The 16,073-nt window shown below is 39.4% G+C and overlaps 2 protein-coding genes across 2 annotated transcripts in view; one reads left to right on the forward strand and one right to left on the reverse strand.

Moving 5' to 3' along the window:
- The window catches only part of LOC129091193 (ankyrin-3-like), a 144,971-nt gene extending 137,289 nt beyond the window's left edge, over window positions 1-7,682 (forward strand). The window contains exons 41-46 of the mRNA XM_054598711.1: window positions 1,150-1,870; window positions 1,964-2,156; window positions 4,751-4,834; window positions 5,144-5,393; window positions 6,577-6,649; window positions 7,667-7,682. Coding sequence (XP_054454686.1) covers window positions 1,150-1,870; window positions 1,964-2,156; window positions 4,751-4,834; window positions 5,144-5,371 — 1,226 coding nt within the window. The 3' untranslated portion in view covers window positions 5,372-5,393; window positions 6,577-6,649; window positions 7,667-7,682. The remainder of the gene's footprint in view (window positions 1-1,149; window positions 1,871-1,963; window positions 2,157-4,750; window positions 4,835-5,143; window positions 5,394-6,576; window positions 6,650-7,666) is intronic.
- Window positions 7,683-11,736: 4,054 nt separating this feature from the next.
- On the reverse strand, window positions 11,737-15,755 carry LOC129091570 (zinc finger protein ZFP2-like). The gene is made up of 2 exons (XM_054599244.1): window positions 15,611-15,755; window positions 11,737-14,522 (listed from the first exon to the last, which is right to left on the reverse strand). The coding sequence occupies exons 1-2, from the start codon at window positions 15,723-15,725 to the stop codon at window positions 12,751-12,753; spliced, it is 1,887 nt and encodes a 628-aa protein (XP_054455219.1). The 5' UTR covers window positions 15,726-15,755; the 3' UTR covers window positions 11,737-12,750.
- Between the last annotated feature and the right edge of the window lie 318 nt (window positions 15,756-16,073).

The raw sequence follows: 16,073 nt of genomic DNA on the forward strand, positions 1-16,073 counted from the left end.
TTTCTATCTTTTATATTCTGTCTTTGGTACTTTGGTTTCTCTGTTTCCATCTTGTGATCTGATCATGTGTCTACTCTGTATCGCAGGTCCAGCAGTCACACAGGAGTCCCCACGTTTTTGTTGAAGAAGGACAATCCTTAAAGCAGCATTACATCTTTTTTTGTTGGCAGCAGAACAAGTTCGAAACACAACAAATGCTGAAATGGCAGATATGTTATCAAAAAGTTGCTTATTTACACATCCATGAAATACCAAGCAACATTAGCATTCTTCTGGAGGCTTGTTTCTGGTCACTTGGCTTGTGTAAGGCCAAAATTCACTCTCTTTTTGCTCAGTATTTGGTCTCAACCATCTCCTGATGGAAATATCTGTCTTTTTAGCTGATAAATGCTCCATAATGTTGATCAGATAGTTGCTGACTGTGACTGTCTGGCCACAGAGAATAATCAACCTCCACTTCAGCTCCCCTCAGAGCTTTTTAGCTGTTTTGAGCTCTTTGTTTTAGTTTTTGGGCCCGCAGACTCAAATCTTGACATGAAGCAACTGTTTTTATTGAAAAGCGCTGTTAAACCCACTGCACTCTACATAAGTTTAGACAGCAGACAGATAAAGTTAGTAACTAGCATATAACGAGCTAAACATCATGGCTAAAGTACCAACTATTTTCTCAGGAGTTGGTGGAGACCAAAACCGAGCTAAAAAGTGAATTCTAAATGAACACTACAAATGATTGGCAGATCACTAGTTGATGGAGACCAAAAACACTGTTAAAGAACAGTGAATATTGGACTTACAATCATCAGTTGCACACAAATACGACTGCAAATGAATGATAGTTTCTCTGCTTCTGCTTGATGTGTAAGTTTACCGTAACAGCTTTATAGGGTGATAATATATCAATGTTGTGTTTACAGCTTGTTCTGCTGCCGCCAAGTGGCTAAAAAAACAATCACAGACTTAAAGTGTCTTGGGGTTACACCTGTCTGGCTTTTGAACAAATGCTAGATGTTAAAAGTGTTTCTCATTTCATCACCTCCACCACTCAACCCACCCTTCCCCTCCCTCCCTCCTTTCCTTCCCTTGTTTTTGTCTCTCCCTCCCTCTTCGATCCCCTCACCCTCTAATCCTTTACTCCTGCCATCCACCCAGGATACGACAATATAGATCTGGAGCTGCAAACCCCCACAGAACTGAACTACCAGCCCCCCACCCCGCTTCGCTCAGACGACTTCTTTAGCGAGGGCGATGCTAGCGCAGACTCCCCTAGCAAGATCCCGCTTACTAGACCTAGCGACCTCTCTCTCACTCAGACCACCAGTACGTCCAGCAGCGACCCCCCCACTGTCGCTGCAGGCCCCACTTCCAATGCCCTGCAGCCCCCTATCGTTGGGGCTGAAGATACAGCATTGACAGCCGGAGAAAGAGCGATGTCTAAAGAGGAAAAGACGGGGCTGGTTTATTATGAGAGGCCAGATAATGACAGGAGGTCAGTAGAGCAATCAGGGAAGGGAACAGACGAGCATGCTGAGGCCTTAGAGAAAGAACTGAAGGCAGGGAAAAGCGTTGTTTTGGAGCGTCAGGGAGAAGATGCTGCCTCAGATACCAATCATGGAAACGGAAGACAGGAAGAAGAAGAAGAGGAGGAAGAGGAGATGACTCCGGAGAGGCTGCAGAGTCTGCTGGATGACATAAAGCAGGAGGGAGGCTGGGAGGACGAGGAGATGACAGAGGAGAGGATGAATGCGATCCTCGATCAACTACATCAAACAGAAAAAGACGTGTGTTCAGTTCCAGGCTGGAGATGTGAGACGTCCGGCACGACCGCAGAGTCGGCAGCCACTTGCCTCAGCCCCGGCACCGAGGAGGGAAGGTGGGATTTGTCTTTAGTCTGTTTGCGTATTTACACACTTTGTTGTTCCCAATCTGGTCGTTTCTTTAATCTCTATATTTGACTCCCCTGCAGCCCCGACAGTCTGGCTGATTCGTTGGAGCAGCCCCCGACTCGGACCGACAGACGGAACGGAGGTCACATTGACGCCGCACCTGAAGAAAAGGAGAAGGAGGCCAAGAGGAAGGGATCTCAGGAGGACAGCAGCACAGCGGGACCAAGCAAAGGGCGGCAGGAGGGAGGTGAAAGGTCCCAGCACAAAGTCCAGGTGAGAGTCGCTCCTTCAGGCAGGGTGTGTCAGCTGACAATTTTTTATTATTTACTTGTTTATGTTTTGTTGAAATGTATGCACAAACACATTATGTCTGTGACCTTTGTTATAATTGAAGGCCCGTTTTATACAGTTGTTTAGTTGTAGTGGGTTAAAAATGAAGAATGTACAACGACATATTTATTTTTAACTGCAAAGTTGGTCCAAACTTTAATTACAACTTTCCACAAAGTCATAAATTGAAGACTCATACACACACTTGCTCATTATTGTAACAATGTTACATGGCTACCTTCGTCAGGAGAGTGTTAGAGCTGACGAGTCCGGCTCCGATGAGGAGACCACTGTCACCACCAGGGTGTACCGCAGACGGGTAATACTCAAGGTGTGTAAGGCCTGGTGTGTGGTCAGCTCGAGGAAGAGTGAAACTGCATAAAGCTTTTGAGACTCTGTGTGTGTGAAGAAGTCTGAGTCACAGAGATAGATAAAAAAGATTTTAAAGTTAGGCTGTGCTGGTGTGTGTTTGGCAGCCTTTGTGTTTTGTACAGTGAAAGTATGTTTCTGTACAAGTTTGTTAACATGGGAGTGTGTTTGTGTGCAGCTATAATGTTTATAAGAAAGAGAATGTATCATAGAGAGGGTTTCCATCCACCTGTTCTTGTGCATATTTGCAATTTGCACATAAAAAATCTGAGAGATAAGTCCGAGCACTAAAATGTAAGAAGTCGAGATATCACAAAAAAGCTAATAGGCTTGGCTGAGGTGGAAGAGTTTGTCTGTTGATAAAAATACAAAAAGTGCAATGAAACCAGACTATTCAGACCTGAACAAATAATGACTTACATGAAGCTTCTCTTTACTGGAGAGATGATCAGACAATGTCTGAAAAATTATAATAAAATGTCTGAAACATTATATGAAAATATTTGAAAATTAGATGAAAAATATCTGTACAATATCCAAAATATTTTCCCCAAAAGGTATATTTATTAATTTTATTAGGATAATGATTTGTGAAATATATATTAGTGATGTCCAAAACATTTTCCAAATTCTTTTAGTAAAATATCTGGTATTTTTTGGTAATACAAAATATAAACTGTTTGTCTCGAATCCCACAATAATTCACATTTTCTTTGGATGGAAATTTGACTATAGCTGCATAGAGGAGTTTGTGTGTGTGTGTGTGTACGTGTGTGTGAGGGATAGTGAGTGTGTGTGTATGTTTAGCCTGGCTATAGCATGAAGTGCTACTCACTGCTTGTTGGTGTGAACCAGGACACCACCAGATGTGCTGTTTGGTGTTTGGTTTGGCTACCTGGTTGGTGGACTGCTGGTTGTGCTGTGTGTTTGGTTCAAATATAGAGAATAGTATTGTTTTTAATCATAATTCTGAGGCTGGATTTACACAGAAAATCTGTAAAGGAATCTTAAAACTCCCTTCTTATGTGTCCATATGTCTAATGAAAAGACTGTGAACCCCTTAGATATATGCTCACCCTCAATTCAAACGGGATAAGAGCATCAATTTGAATTGTAATGTACAAAACAAATAACATATTACCTTTGAGCTGCAACTTACTATTGTTTTCATTATCACTTAATCTGATCATAATGATAATAATCTTGATGAATCATTCTTTAAAATGTCAGGAAATGATTTCTCAGACCCCAGGGTGATATGTCTTGTTTTGTCTGATAAACAGTCCGACACCCAAAGATATTTAGTTATTAATTGCAGAAGAAAAAATGAATTATTCACATTTAAGAAGCTGTAAACATAGACTTTCTAAAAGAATAATTAAAACCGCTGATGCGTCAATGTTGCAGCTCTAGAATACAGATGATCTGTCTCTGTGTAAATGGAGCCTCAGTTACGCTGGCAGTGTGATTTGCTTGTGTGGTCGTTAGTATCGAGCGAGAAATTGATTCTTGTTAGAAATTGAAGGAAAAAGTTATTGTCGTACAAAGTTTGCAGCTGAAAGTTTGAAGCTTTTTTGTGTTTTTTTGTATTCTGGACACATCTGCTTGGAGCTATTGGCCTTTTGCAGGGTTTCTACATCACATTATATTCTTAATTAAAATTATTTTACATGCTTTTAAAACAATAAAACATAGCTTTTGTAATTTGTAGTGCAGGTGTGCGTATTAAAGTTTGTGTTACAGAGAAATATTAATAAGTTGAGAACGCCTGTGTGATACACTAGCATCAGTTGGGTTTCCAATTTTTTCCAAAATCAGTTAGAAGATAAAAACTGAAATAAGAAAAAGTTTTTCACATCCTAAGAGGCTTTAAAATATCATGTTTTTTGCTATCACTCCTGCATCACACGATCATGGATTTTATTTTTAGGGTATTCTGAGAATTTCTAATGATCGGACTGCACTTTAAAAAATCTTTATTTATGATTGAACAGTTGGGAACCCATCGACCACTGCAGACAGGAAGACATCTGTCTATGTCCTCTATATTCTAAATAACCAGATGAATAATACTCTTACTCTCAAACCTCTTCCCAACTTCAACTCCATCTCTCATTCCTCCATCCTCCGTTTTAATCGTCCTTTAACCCCCCATCCCTTCACCCCAGGGAGAGGAAGCCAAAAACATTCCTGGAGAGTCTGTGACGGAGGAGCAGTTCACAGATGAAGACGGGAATCTGGTCACCAGAAAAGTAACCGCCATCCTCACCCTCCTCCATCACCTGTCACATCATTATCCCACCGCTCACACACACACACACACACACACACACATTCTAGTAATATTCAAAATGGGAAAGTAGAGATTTTTTAAATATTTTAACAGAAGCCAGTGTCACTAGGATGCGGACAGTCAGACACACACAGATGCATGAACACACACTTTTACACAGTACAGTAATACAGTAATCTTATACACTTATACACACACCTCCTCATAAAATACTTTCCTACATCCCTCCCCCCTCCTCCACCCCCCTGACATGTTCTGCCCCCTACAGGTGATCAGAAAGGTGGTGCGCCGTGTGTTCAACACGGAGGAAAGGAGGGAAAGTGAAGGCGAAGCTGTTACAGAAGAAGGAGCTGCTTCTGCTGGTGGTGCTACTGGTGGTGGTGCCGGTGGTGGTGGTGGTGGTGGTGGTGGTGGTTGGTGGAGCCGCCGCTGCTTCTTCAGCAGGAGGGAAGGGCAAGAAGAGGGGCAAGCGCTCCCGACAGGGCAACAAGGCTGAGAAGTCTGGAGAAAAAACTGAGGTTGGCGTTACAAAACCAACCGGCGAACTTAGTCACCTGAGCTGCTCTGGTTCACTTACACCTGCATGAAGCTGTAGTTGTGTGTAAATACTGATCACTCTGAGTTATAGGAACAGTCAGGAGCTGAAGTGAACTAGTGGTTGAGGATGTAGCTTCGAGTTTATGCACCAAGTGAGGACGAGCTGAGGCCAGTTGGTTCACTACTTATAATTAGGAGATGATGCCACCTTTATGTCAGACTACAATTTGAACCCTGCCCAGTCATAGCTTCTTTTAAATACTATATTATACATTACATATGCCACATATACAGACAGACTTCCAAGATCAGCATTAAGTCAGTTTCCATCATCTTGTTTTTTTACGTGCTGGAAAAGAAGAACTGCTGGAAATTCAAGTTTTTTATGCTTGACTCGTATGGAAAAGTTTATTGATAGATGAAACAAACATTAATGCCACATTTCCATCATGTTTCCACATTGGTTTTCACTGTAGGTTTGATTTTACTGGCGCTCTTTAAATTACAGCATCTTGTTGCACTTTATTCTTCTGCAATGGATAAATAGAAACCCAACAGGAGAGTTTGCTGTTTATGTCGATGAACCAACTTCTTATATTCACGTAACGGTCAGGAATAGAAATACGCATTAATTCACATTCCTTCTGACAATTTTCTGGAAATTCAGTTGAAATTTACGCTACATTTGGATGAAAAGCAGGTCATAAACAATATTAAATAAGACGAGAGCAAAAGATTCAGGGAGGAACTTGTTGGCTCTTAGAATTAAGGTTGTGCTTCTGTGTATAGAAATGGATTGCAGTTTGTTGAGTGCTTTGTAATGAAGTATTGGAGTACTAACAATTGCTGTAGTACACATGTTGTAGTTTGCAGTTGTGTTGTGTGTGTTTCCTCTGTACTGCAGTGCATCAGTAGTACTACATTTTCTCTTTTAACATGTGTTGATGCATGTGTGATTTTAACTTCCTCTTTTCTCTCCTTAAACTCGTCTCTCTGGCAGCATGCTGCCTGTGATCTCCTCGACAGTAGTGCAGCGCGACTCTGCTTCATTAACACGTCACTGGTCATATTTATCCTGAACACAAAGCTAACTTTTGTTTTCTCTTCATTTGTTTTTTCTGTCTTTTCAAACCTGACTGATGTCCTCGTTCTCGCTCTGCTCAGCCTGGAGGCAACGGCACCAAGAAACAAGGGAAGAAGAGTCAGTCATAACAGTAGAAGCTCTCAACTAAACCAGGTGAGAGGTTGATATCTATTTAAATATAATCCATTAAAGTCAATGAATATAAATCTGTTAAGTCAAACCAGTAGAACGGTTCACAATGTTTGCTATTTAATGTTATTTTTGGAAATGTAAAATCAATTTACAACAACAAGCACTTCAGGGAGAAGTCTGACCTTCTAGGAAATATGTTTATTTGCATTCTTGCTGAGAGTTAGATGAGAAGTACGCTAAATATAAAGCAAGAGGGGATTAGTTTAGTTTAGCATAAAGACCAGGAGCAGAGGGAAAATGTTAGCCTAAAAAAATCCCAAAATACACCTACCAACACCTCTTAAGTAAGTAAGTAAATAAGTAAGATTTTATTTATATAGCACCTTTCAAAACGAAGTTACAAAGTGCTGTACAGGATGCGGATCCACAAAAAGGATACGGAAAAATTTAAAATAATACAGAGAAATAAACAGCGTACAAATACAGTTAAATGCAGAAAAAATGATAATAAATAAAATAAGATAATAATACAATTACAGCCCCCTCTTAAGTTCACTAATTAACATGTTATATCTTGTTTGTTTAGTTTGTACCAAAACATATATTTAATATTTAGTGTAGTCAATCTTCTCATCTAATTTTCATCAAGAAAGCAAATATGCATATTGACTATTCCTTTTGTTTCATTATCGATTAGTTTGTCACATTTTTTTTGTTTGTTTAGTGAATAGAATGTCAGAAAATTGTAAAGAAATAACATTTAATATTAAGAGAATGCAAGGAATAAAAAAAAACAGCCAAAGATATAAATTCAGTATTATATAAAACAGATAAGAGCATTAAGTCTTCTAATTTGAGAAGCTGGAACCAGCAAACGATTGATTTTTAAACATTTGCAATAAATAGACCAACTAATTGATTGCAGAATATCAGCCTTTTTACAGATCGAATCAGATCTGTTGAATTGAAGATCTAGAGCATCAATCCATCCGCAGAACCTCAGATTTTAATTCAGGTCTGTGTTCATTCCCCCTCCAGGTCCACCGACGTCCACCTGCGACACCACAAACACCGACACCCTGGGAGGAAAAACAAGACTGGAAGCCTCGTCAATCGGCCCGAAAAACACGTGTCTGAAGCTTTCACTTACAACGCATGTTTTTTTTCAGCAAGACAACGCAAAAAACGAATTAATTTTCTTTTGATTTCGCATGAGCATGTCACTCAAAACTCACTCACTGTTGGAAACAACAACACCGAAAAAGGACACGCATGGACGTGAGCTGGAGCTTTCTTATCTTCTACGAATGAAAAAGGCGCCTGTGTGACCAAAGACGGCACAAAACAAGGAAAACTAAACGCTGACAGATAAGGAAGACGTGTGATTCACTCGCCTTACATGGTCGATTTTTTTTTCCTCCTGGACCCGAAAGTATTGGGGTGTACCATGTGGTTCCTTTTTTTTTTCTTTTTTTAAATGAAATATAATATTAAATGGGTGATTTTTTTTTTTTGTATATAAATGACACTGTATAAAATCTTGAAACAAAACAAAAAAAAAATCAGTAGCTTCACAGATTGTTTATGCACTGATTTGAGTTGATGAAGCTTTGCAGAGTCGGTGCATTTGTATTGAGAGGTCGACACTGTTTGAGCAGCCTTGAGTGTGCGACCTGACTTGCTCTTCCCAAACGAATAACAAAAAAAAAAGCTGTACGTAAAAGAGAAACGAATGGATGACAAAAAAACAACTGCTTGATTTTACTCCACAGCTCCTTCCGCTCTTGTTTGTGGAACTTTGTCTTCAGAGAGATGATATTTTGCTGCATGTGACGTCACTTTATTTTTAACGCTTTTTCATTTTATTTTCCTCCTAATTCAAAAGCACTGTAATACAATTAGAGAGATTGGTACTTCTGTCCTTGTGAGCACTCATGATAACTCAAACATCCGTCATCTATATCTGTTTTTATTTTGTTTTTTTATGAAAAATTTAAACACACACATGCTTCAGGAAGGTACTGACGGTGTCCCCCAAATGTAACCTGCAGACTGGCACATTGTGTTATCTCCTAACTGCTAGCAGCCCCATGTGTGTGTGTGTGCATCAAATACAAATTCTATCTGTAAGCCCATAATGCATACTAGAAGTGTAAGTTTAAGCTTTAAGATCTGCTGTGATTTTTTTTAAAAGGGGACTTTTATTTTGGCGGTTTGATGACTTTTATCTTTATTTAACAGGTTCTAATTACATGAGAACAGCGAATCTTTTTTTAAGGCCCATTAATCCAATTATTGTTCTTTTTATTAACGATTAAATCACAGTATTGATCACACATTTTTTAAAAATCTGATCTTTTGTTCCTGTGTAATTACTTTCTTTCTGTTTGTCTTTTTTTTTTTTTCATACAAAACCACCCTAAGCATCCATTGTTGATCATAAATTTGGTACCAACATGTATGAAAAACCAACATAGCCTACACTGGATGATCCAAGTAATTATTTAAACTGAAAAATAAACTGTGTTAAAACTGAACGTCTGTGAGTGTATGTTTTTGACACATTATGCAATCTCAATGTGCACCTAAACTTTGCCAATTCTGCGGTATAGTACAGTGGGTACGGAAAGTATTCAGACCCCTTTAAATGTTTCACTCTTTGTTTCATTGCAGCCATTTGCTAAAATTGAAAAAGTTCATTTTTTTTCGCATTAATGTACAAGCAACCCATCTTGACAGAAAAAAACAGAAATGTAGAAATTTTTGCAAATTTATTAAAAAAGAAAAACTGAAATATCACATGGTCATAAGTATTCAGACCCTTTGCTGTGACACTCATATTTAACTCACATGCTGTCCATTTCTTCTGAGCCTCCTTGAGATGGTTCTACTCCTTCATTGGAGTCCAGCTGTGTTTAATTAAACTGATTGGACTTGATTAGGAAAGGCACACACCTGTCTATATAAGACCTTACAGCTCACAGTGCATGTCAGAACAAATGAGAATCATGAGGTCGAAGGAACTGCCCAAGGAGCTCAGAGACAGAATTGTGGCAAGGCACAGATCTGGCCAAGGTTACAAAAGAATTTCTGCAGCACTCAAGGTTCCTAAGAGCACAGTGGCCTCCATAATCCTTAAATGGAAGAAGTATGGGATGACCAGAACTCTTCCTAGACCTGGCCGTCCAGCCAAACTGAGCAATCGTGGGAGAAGAGCCTTGGTGAGAGAGGTAAAGAAGAACCCAAAGATCACTGTGGCTGAGCTCCAGAGATGCAGTAGGGAGATGGGAGAAAGTTCCACAAAGTCAACTATCACTGCAGCCCTCCACCAGTCGGGGCTTTATGGCAGAGTGGCCCGACGGAAGCCTCTCCTCAGTGCAAGACATATGAAAGCCCGCATAGAGTTTGCCAAAAAACACATGGAGGACTCCCAAACTATGAGAAATAAGATTCTCTGGTCTGATGAGACCAAGATTGAACTTTTTGGCGTTAATTCTAAGCGGTATGTGTGGAGAAAACCAGGCACTGCTCATCACCTGCCCAATACAATCCCAACAGTGAAACATGGTGGTGGCAGCATCATGCTATGGGGGTGTTTTTCAGCTGCAGGGACAGGACGACTGGTTGCAATTGAAGGAAAGATGAATGCGGCCAAGTACAGAGATATCCTGGAAGAAAACCTCCTCCAGAGTGCTCAGGACCTCAGACTGGGCCGAAGGTTCACCTTCCAACAAGACAATGACCCGAAGCACACAGCTAAAATAACAAAGGAGTGGCTTCGGAACAAGTCTGTGACCATTCTTGACTGGCCCAGCCAGAGCCCTGACCTAAACCCAATTGAGCATCTCTGGAGAGACCTGAAAATGGCTGTCCACCAACGTTCACCATCCAACCTGACAGAACTGGAGGATCTGCAAGGAAGAATGGCAGAGGATCCCCAAATCCAGGTGTGAGAAACTTGTTGCATCATTCCCAAGAAGACTCATGGCTGTACTAGCTCAAAAGGGTGCTTCTACTCAATACTGAGCAAAGGGTCTGAATACTTATGACCATGTGATATTTCAGTTTTTCTTTTTTAATAAATTTGCAAAAATTTCTACATTTCTGTTTTTTTCTGTCAAGATGGGTTGCTGAGTGTACATTAATGCGAAACAAAATGAACTTTTTCGATTTTAGCAAATGGCTGCAATGAAACAAAGAGTGAAAAATTTAAAGGGGTCTGAATACTTTCCGTACCCACTGTATATCATAAAAACAAGTCATAGTATAGCATGTAAAAAAAAAAGTAATGAAATGGTCATATGTCAAAAAACATCGCATAAACTAATATTATAGTATGCCATACAATTAAAAAAAACTCATATCATACTATGAATAAAAAAAGCATAGTTAAGTATGCCATGAAATGTCATGAAAGTAGTCTAGTCCAGTTCTTCGACATACATCAGTTTTTATGTTTTTTCGACATACTATACTGATTCTTCTTCGACATACTATGACTTTTTTTTTTCCACCCATAATACTATGTCTTACCTGTTATTTAGCTCAACAGGTAAGACAGACTATACTATGATTTTTTTACATACTATACTATGAATCTTTTGACATACTATGACATATTTTCAACATATTATACTATGACTTATTTTTTACATACAAAACTATAACTTTTTTCTTTTTTTTTTTACATGACTTATTTTCGAGATACTATACTATGACATTTTTTATCACGTACTCAGATAATAAAACGTTTTTATTGGATACTGACTTTGATGTAATGACATACTGTTGCTTGTTAGGGGGCCATATTTAAACACAGTAGCAAAGTAGTGTATTAAATAAAATCTATTGAAAGATGGTCAAGATGGATCGTGAATGTTAAAAATATAATGCAAGTATTTTTATCTCACACTCACGTACAGCAAACATGTTCCTGAGGGCCGCCCTTGGGCCAGTGGCTGTACTTTGAGAAACTATGCTGTAAATAATTATTGCGAAGATATCTTAATCATCATTATTAAACGTCAAACAAAATATTAATGATTCATTTATAGCGCTCTTATCGAAACAGACTTTACAAAATGCTACACAATTCAGGATGATATCAAAAAATCATTAACAAAGAAATAATGGCTCAGATGTCAATAAAAATAATGATACAATGACATATACTTTGGTTTTATACATTTTTTTATAAATTGAGGCATTCTGAGACTGCATCTTCATAACAAAGATAACATTCGGACACATTTCCTGCATTTACTGATTTTAAACAGTTTACTGTTGCAACGTTCTATGCGACTTTGTGAATAAAAGACAATTTTTAAAATAATTACAATTAAATTGAGAAGATATTTAAAAGTTGTGTAACATCTCTCAATTAATAAATACATTAAAAAAAAACAATCTTGTCAAATAATTTTGTTAAGTGATCAGACTAAGACACATGCATATGGTTTTTCAGTTTTATCTATCAAAGAAATAATATATTATATAGTAATATTTCATATTATAAACAGTGGTGATCATCATCAGACTGATGATTTACACAACAAACCATTCTGGATGTTTTTATTTAAATTAATGAATATCTTGCCGATTGATTAGTTACCACTGACGGTTTCTTTATAAAAAACTAAAAACCAAATCTGCTGAAACAAGAAAGGTCAGTTTTCGCAACTGATTCCCTCAAAGTAGTTTTGTTATTTTTTTTTAATTAAAGTTTAACATAGCTCACTTTTTTTTGCAACTATTTAACCATTTTCACTACATCATATATTCACAATGCAGAGTGCCCAAAGAACAACGTACCAAAAACGTACGATAACAAATGTAAGAAAATAGTGAAAAATGCAAATCTCCTAAAGCCCAGTTCTGTTTGATCAAGTGCAAAACCCCCAAATTATCTTTTTGCTATTACAGAAACTTTCCAGCATATCCTCACACTGAAATGCTGGAACAAGGCAATGTTTGGTGTTTTGGCTTGATAATTGACTTAAAAAATAAAGCATTCAGCAAAATAGTTGCCAAATAATTGTCTGTCATCGGCTTATTGTTCTATTAGAATGAAAGTAAATTTTGCGAATTTTGCCAAAAATGTTGAACTATTCCCTTTAAAGACGTTAAAGACTTGTTAGCTGAGTGGGTTCTTCCTCGTGAGCCTGAACGTGTCTTTTCAGATCCTCCTTCCTCACGAATCCTTTTCCGCAGACGCTGCAGTCGTGCGTTCGCTCCCCCTCGTGGACGCCCATGTGTTTGGTCAGCGAGCCGCTCGCCGTGAAGCTCTTCCCGCAGACGTTGCACAGGTAGGGTTTCTCCCCCGTGTGGGACCTCATGTGGATCTTCAGCGCCCCGCTCTTGTAGAACTTCTTGTCACAGACGCTGCACCGGTGCGTGGACTCCCCCGTGTGGATCATCATGTGAGTCTTCAGCGTCCCCCTCTGTCTGAATCCTTTCCCGCAGACGCTGCAGAGGAACGGTTTCTCCCCCGTGTGGATCCTCATGTGAGCCGTCATGTACTCCTTGAAGCTGAAGCTCTGACTGCACACGCTGCAGACGTACGGTTTCTCCCCCGTGTGGGCTCTCATGTGCCCCATCAGGTTCCCGTTCTGAGCGAACGCTTTGCCGCAGACGGTGCAGACGTACGGTTTCTCCCCCGTGTGCGTCCTCATGTGCATCTCCAGTTGTTTGTGGCTGTCAAAGTGTTTGCCGCAGACCTCGCAGTCGTTCGTTCGGACGTACGTTTGCAAGTGAAGCCTCAAGCCGTCCTCGGACTCGAAGCGTTGCCCGCACACTCCGCAGAGATCTGTATCGCCCTCGTCTTCTTGAACGTGCTTCAGAAAAGACGCTCTGTAGCAGAAATACTTGCCACAGACTTTGCAGCGGTACTTCAGATGCGATAAATCCTTGTACTCCTTATTTTTATGTCCTTTATGTTTGTTTGATCCTTTTGTTTTTGAGTTTCGTAAACAGGGTCCGTCTTTGGTCTCATCTTTCTTGCTGGCTCCGTCTTCGCCATCACTTCCCTCGCTGTCCTTCCACTCCTCATCACTCTCACCCACTTGACTCTCGGCGTCGGAGCACTCCTCCTCGGACTGCTTGTCCTCCGTCTGATCCCTGCAGCTGTGTTCTTCGTTGTGGGTTTGTAAATGCACCTTCAAGCTCTCGTCAGAGTCCAGATGTTTCCCGCAGGCTCCACACAGATCTGAGCTATGTTCGTGCGCAAGAACGTGTTTCAGAAAAGAACGTTTGTAGCGGAAAAACTTGCCGCAAACTCTGCAACAGCTCTGTCCTGTAGTTTGGATCTTGTTTGTTGAGGAAATGTTCCTTTCCTGTTTTTTTATTTTCTTCCCAGCGACACTTTTGAGGAAAGACCTTCCACACATTTCGCAGCAATCTTCTGCCTGACTTTGTCTCTGAAATGTTTTTCTTTTGTTTGCTTTTAGATGGTTTTCGTTTATCTTACTATCATTATCTTCACTCGAACATTCTGAATTGTGTGATGAGAGACCCTCGTGGTCGTAAGGTGGCAGCATCTCTGTTTCCATCATAGTTGAGGTGCACTTTTCTGCTCTTTGTGTTTGGTGGAGATGTGAGGATTTACCGTGGATCAACTCACAGTCCGTCTCCGTAGAAGCGTCTTTAATCTGAAGATCTGATGTTTCCTGGACCCGACTGGAGCTCCTGCTCTGCTCAGAGGAAGTGTCCTTTTCAGAGTTCGACGTAGAGAGATGCAGTCTGTTCAGCGGTTGGCGTTTACGTTCGATCTCCTCGTGTGAACTGGAGACTTCTTCCTCGTATTCTCTCATCATTTTCTCCAGAATCCTAAAGATCTCGTCAGCAATCGCCATCAGACGCTTGTGTACAGCTGCCCTCTGCTGCTCAGGAGACATATCTGGAGGAATAACGGGGAAAAGGCACAATTAAGAGCTACAAGCATATCCTCCCATTTATAATGCATGTATTTGCCCTCACCAGAGAAGGTTGTTCTGAATCTCTGTATCTTTTAATGATTTCTTTTTAACGTTTGTGTGGAGATAAAGCTAAAAAAAAACAGTTTGGTTAAAAAGCCATAATCGTACATTTACGTTTAATCCTAAAATTTGTGAATTCGAGGCCAAAATAAATCTGTTTTTTAATAGAGCAATGCTTAGTGTTGAGCCCTGAATACTGGATAACAATCTAATGTTGTTAAATACATGTACTAGAGATAGAACAGTCAAATATTGACTTCTACAATGAAGTGGAGTGTAAGTATAAAGTAGCAGAACACGGATATACTGAAGCAAAGTACAATTACCAAGTGGTGCAAAGTAATAAGATTAATTTACTCAAGTACTGTACTTGATTGACAATTTTACCTTTACCCCCGTTGCAACTTTATACTTCTAATTTCAAATGTAACTCCACAATATTTATTTATAACTAAAGAGTTACATTACTGATTTAGACCTATAATAAAAACTATAATCCACACATAAATGATTGTTGTTATTATGTATAAAGATATAACTTTATTGAACCCTTGGTGAGAATCACAAGCTGCCCAGCAGTAAATAAAGTAATGAAAATAATATAGAATAACTAACAGCTGCAACATAAAGGCCTCAGTTACTATAATAATAATAATAATAATAATAATAATAATAATAAAAAAAAATGAATAGTAAATTATTCTGAAATTAGCCAATCTGCATAATGTGATATTTTGTATTTTGATGCAAGTACTTTTGTAAAAGTAAAACTTTTGAATGCATGATTTATTTGTAACAGAGTACTTTAGTAAAATATCTGAGTACCTTAAATGTGTATTTAAGTAAAACACTTAACTAACAAACATTAACATTTAAATTGTGGGGTTTTTTTTACTTTTTTTCAGCAGAAAATAACAACCTGATGGTGTAGTCATAAAAGGATATACATGGATCATATTAAAGCAGATTGTGTTGACTTCTTCTTCTTCTGTTTGAATTGTTTACAGACCTGCTGTCAGCTTCTTCTTCTTCTTCTCCTCCTCCACAGAGCTCAGTATCTCCTCCGCAGCTTCCTCCAGTCTCTCGGCCACCAGCTCCTTCACCGCCTGAAGTTTGGACATCATGGCCCGACACAGAGTCTCCTGAGCCGCAGACATCCATGAGAACAACAACACTGGCGACGTGGGCGCAGGCATGCCATAGTACTTCCGGGTTCGTCTTCTTCGTGTGTTTCAAAAAGCTGGCGGTTGACGGGGAAACACCGCCACCCTCTGTTCATAAATGGTATTACAACGGTCGATGGCGCCAGCAGTGGTGGAAGAACACTGTAAAAAGTCCTGAATTCAAGTACAAAAGTATTAACATCCTCAAAGTACCAAAATTAAAACACATTGTGCAGAATGCCCATTTCAGAATAATATATACAGTACCAGTCAAAAGTTTGGACACACCTTCGCATTCAATGGTTTTTC

The sequence above is a fragment of the Anoplopoma fimbria genome, chromosome 5 (assembly GCF_027596085.1).
Source record: "Anoplopoma fimbria isolate UVic2021 breed Golden Eagle Sablefish chromosome 5, Afim_UVic_2022, whole genome shotgun sequence".
Taxonomy (NCBI): domain Eukaryota; kingdom Metazoa; phylum Chordata; class Actinopteri; order Perciformes; family Anoplopomatidae; genus Anoplopoma; species Anoplopoma fimbria.

Bases quoted from the DNA above. Each gene is read 5' to 3' on its own strand.
- LOC129091570 (XM_054599244.1), bottom strand. From the start codon at position 15,725: ATGATGTCCAAACTTCAGGCGGTGAAGGAGCTGGTGGCCGAGAGACTG. The intron at 14,523-15,610 runs GTCTGTAAACAA...TTATTCCTCCAG, and splicing joins GAAGAAGAAGCTGACAGCAG to ATATGTCTCCTGAGCAGCAG.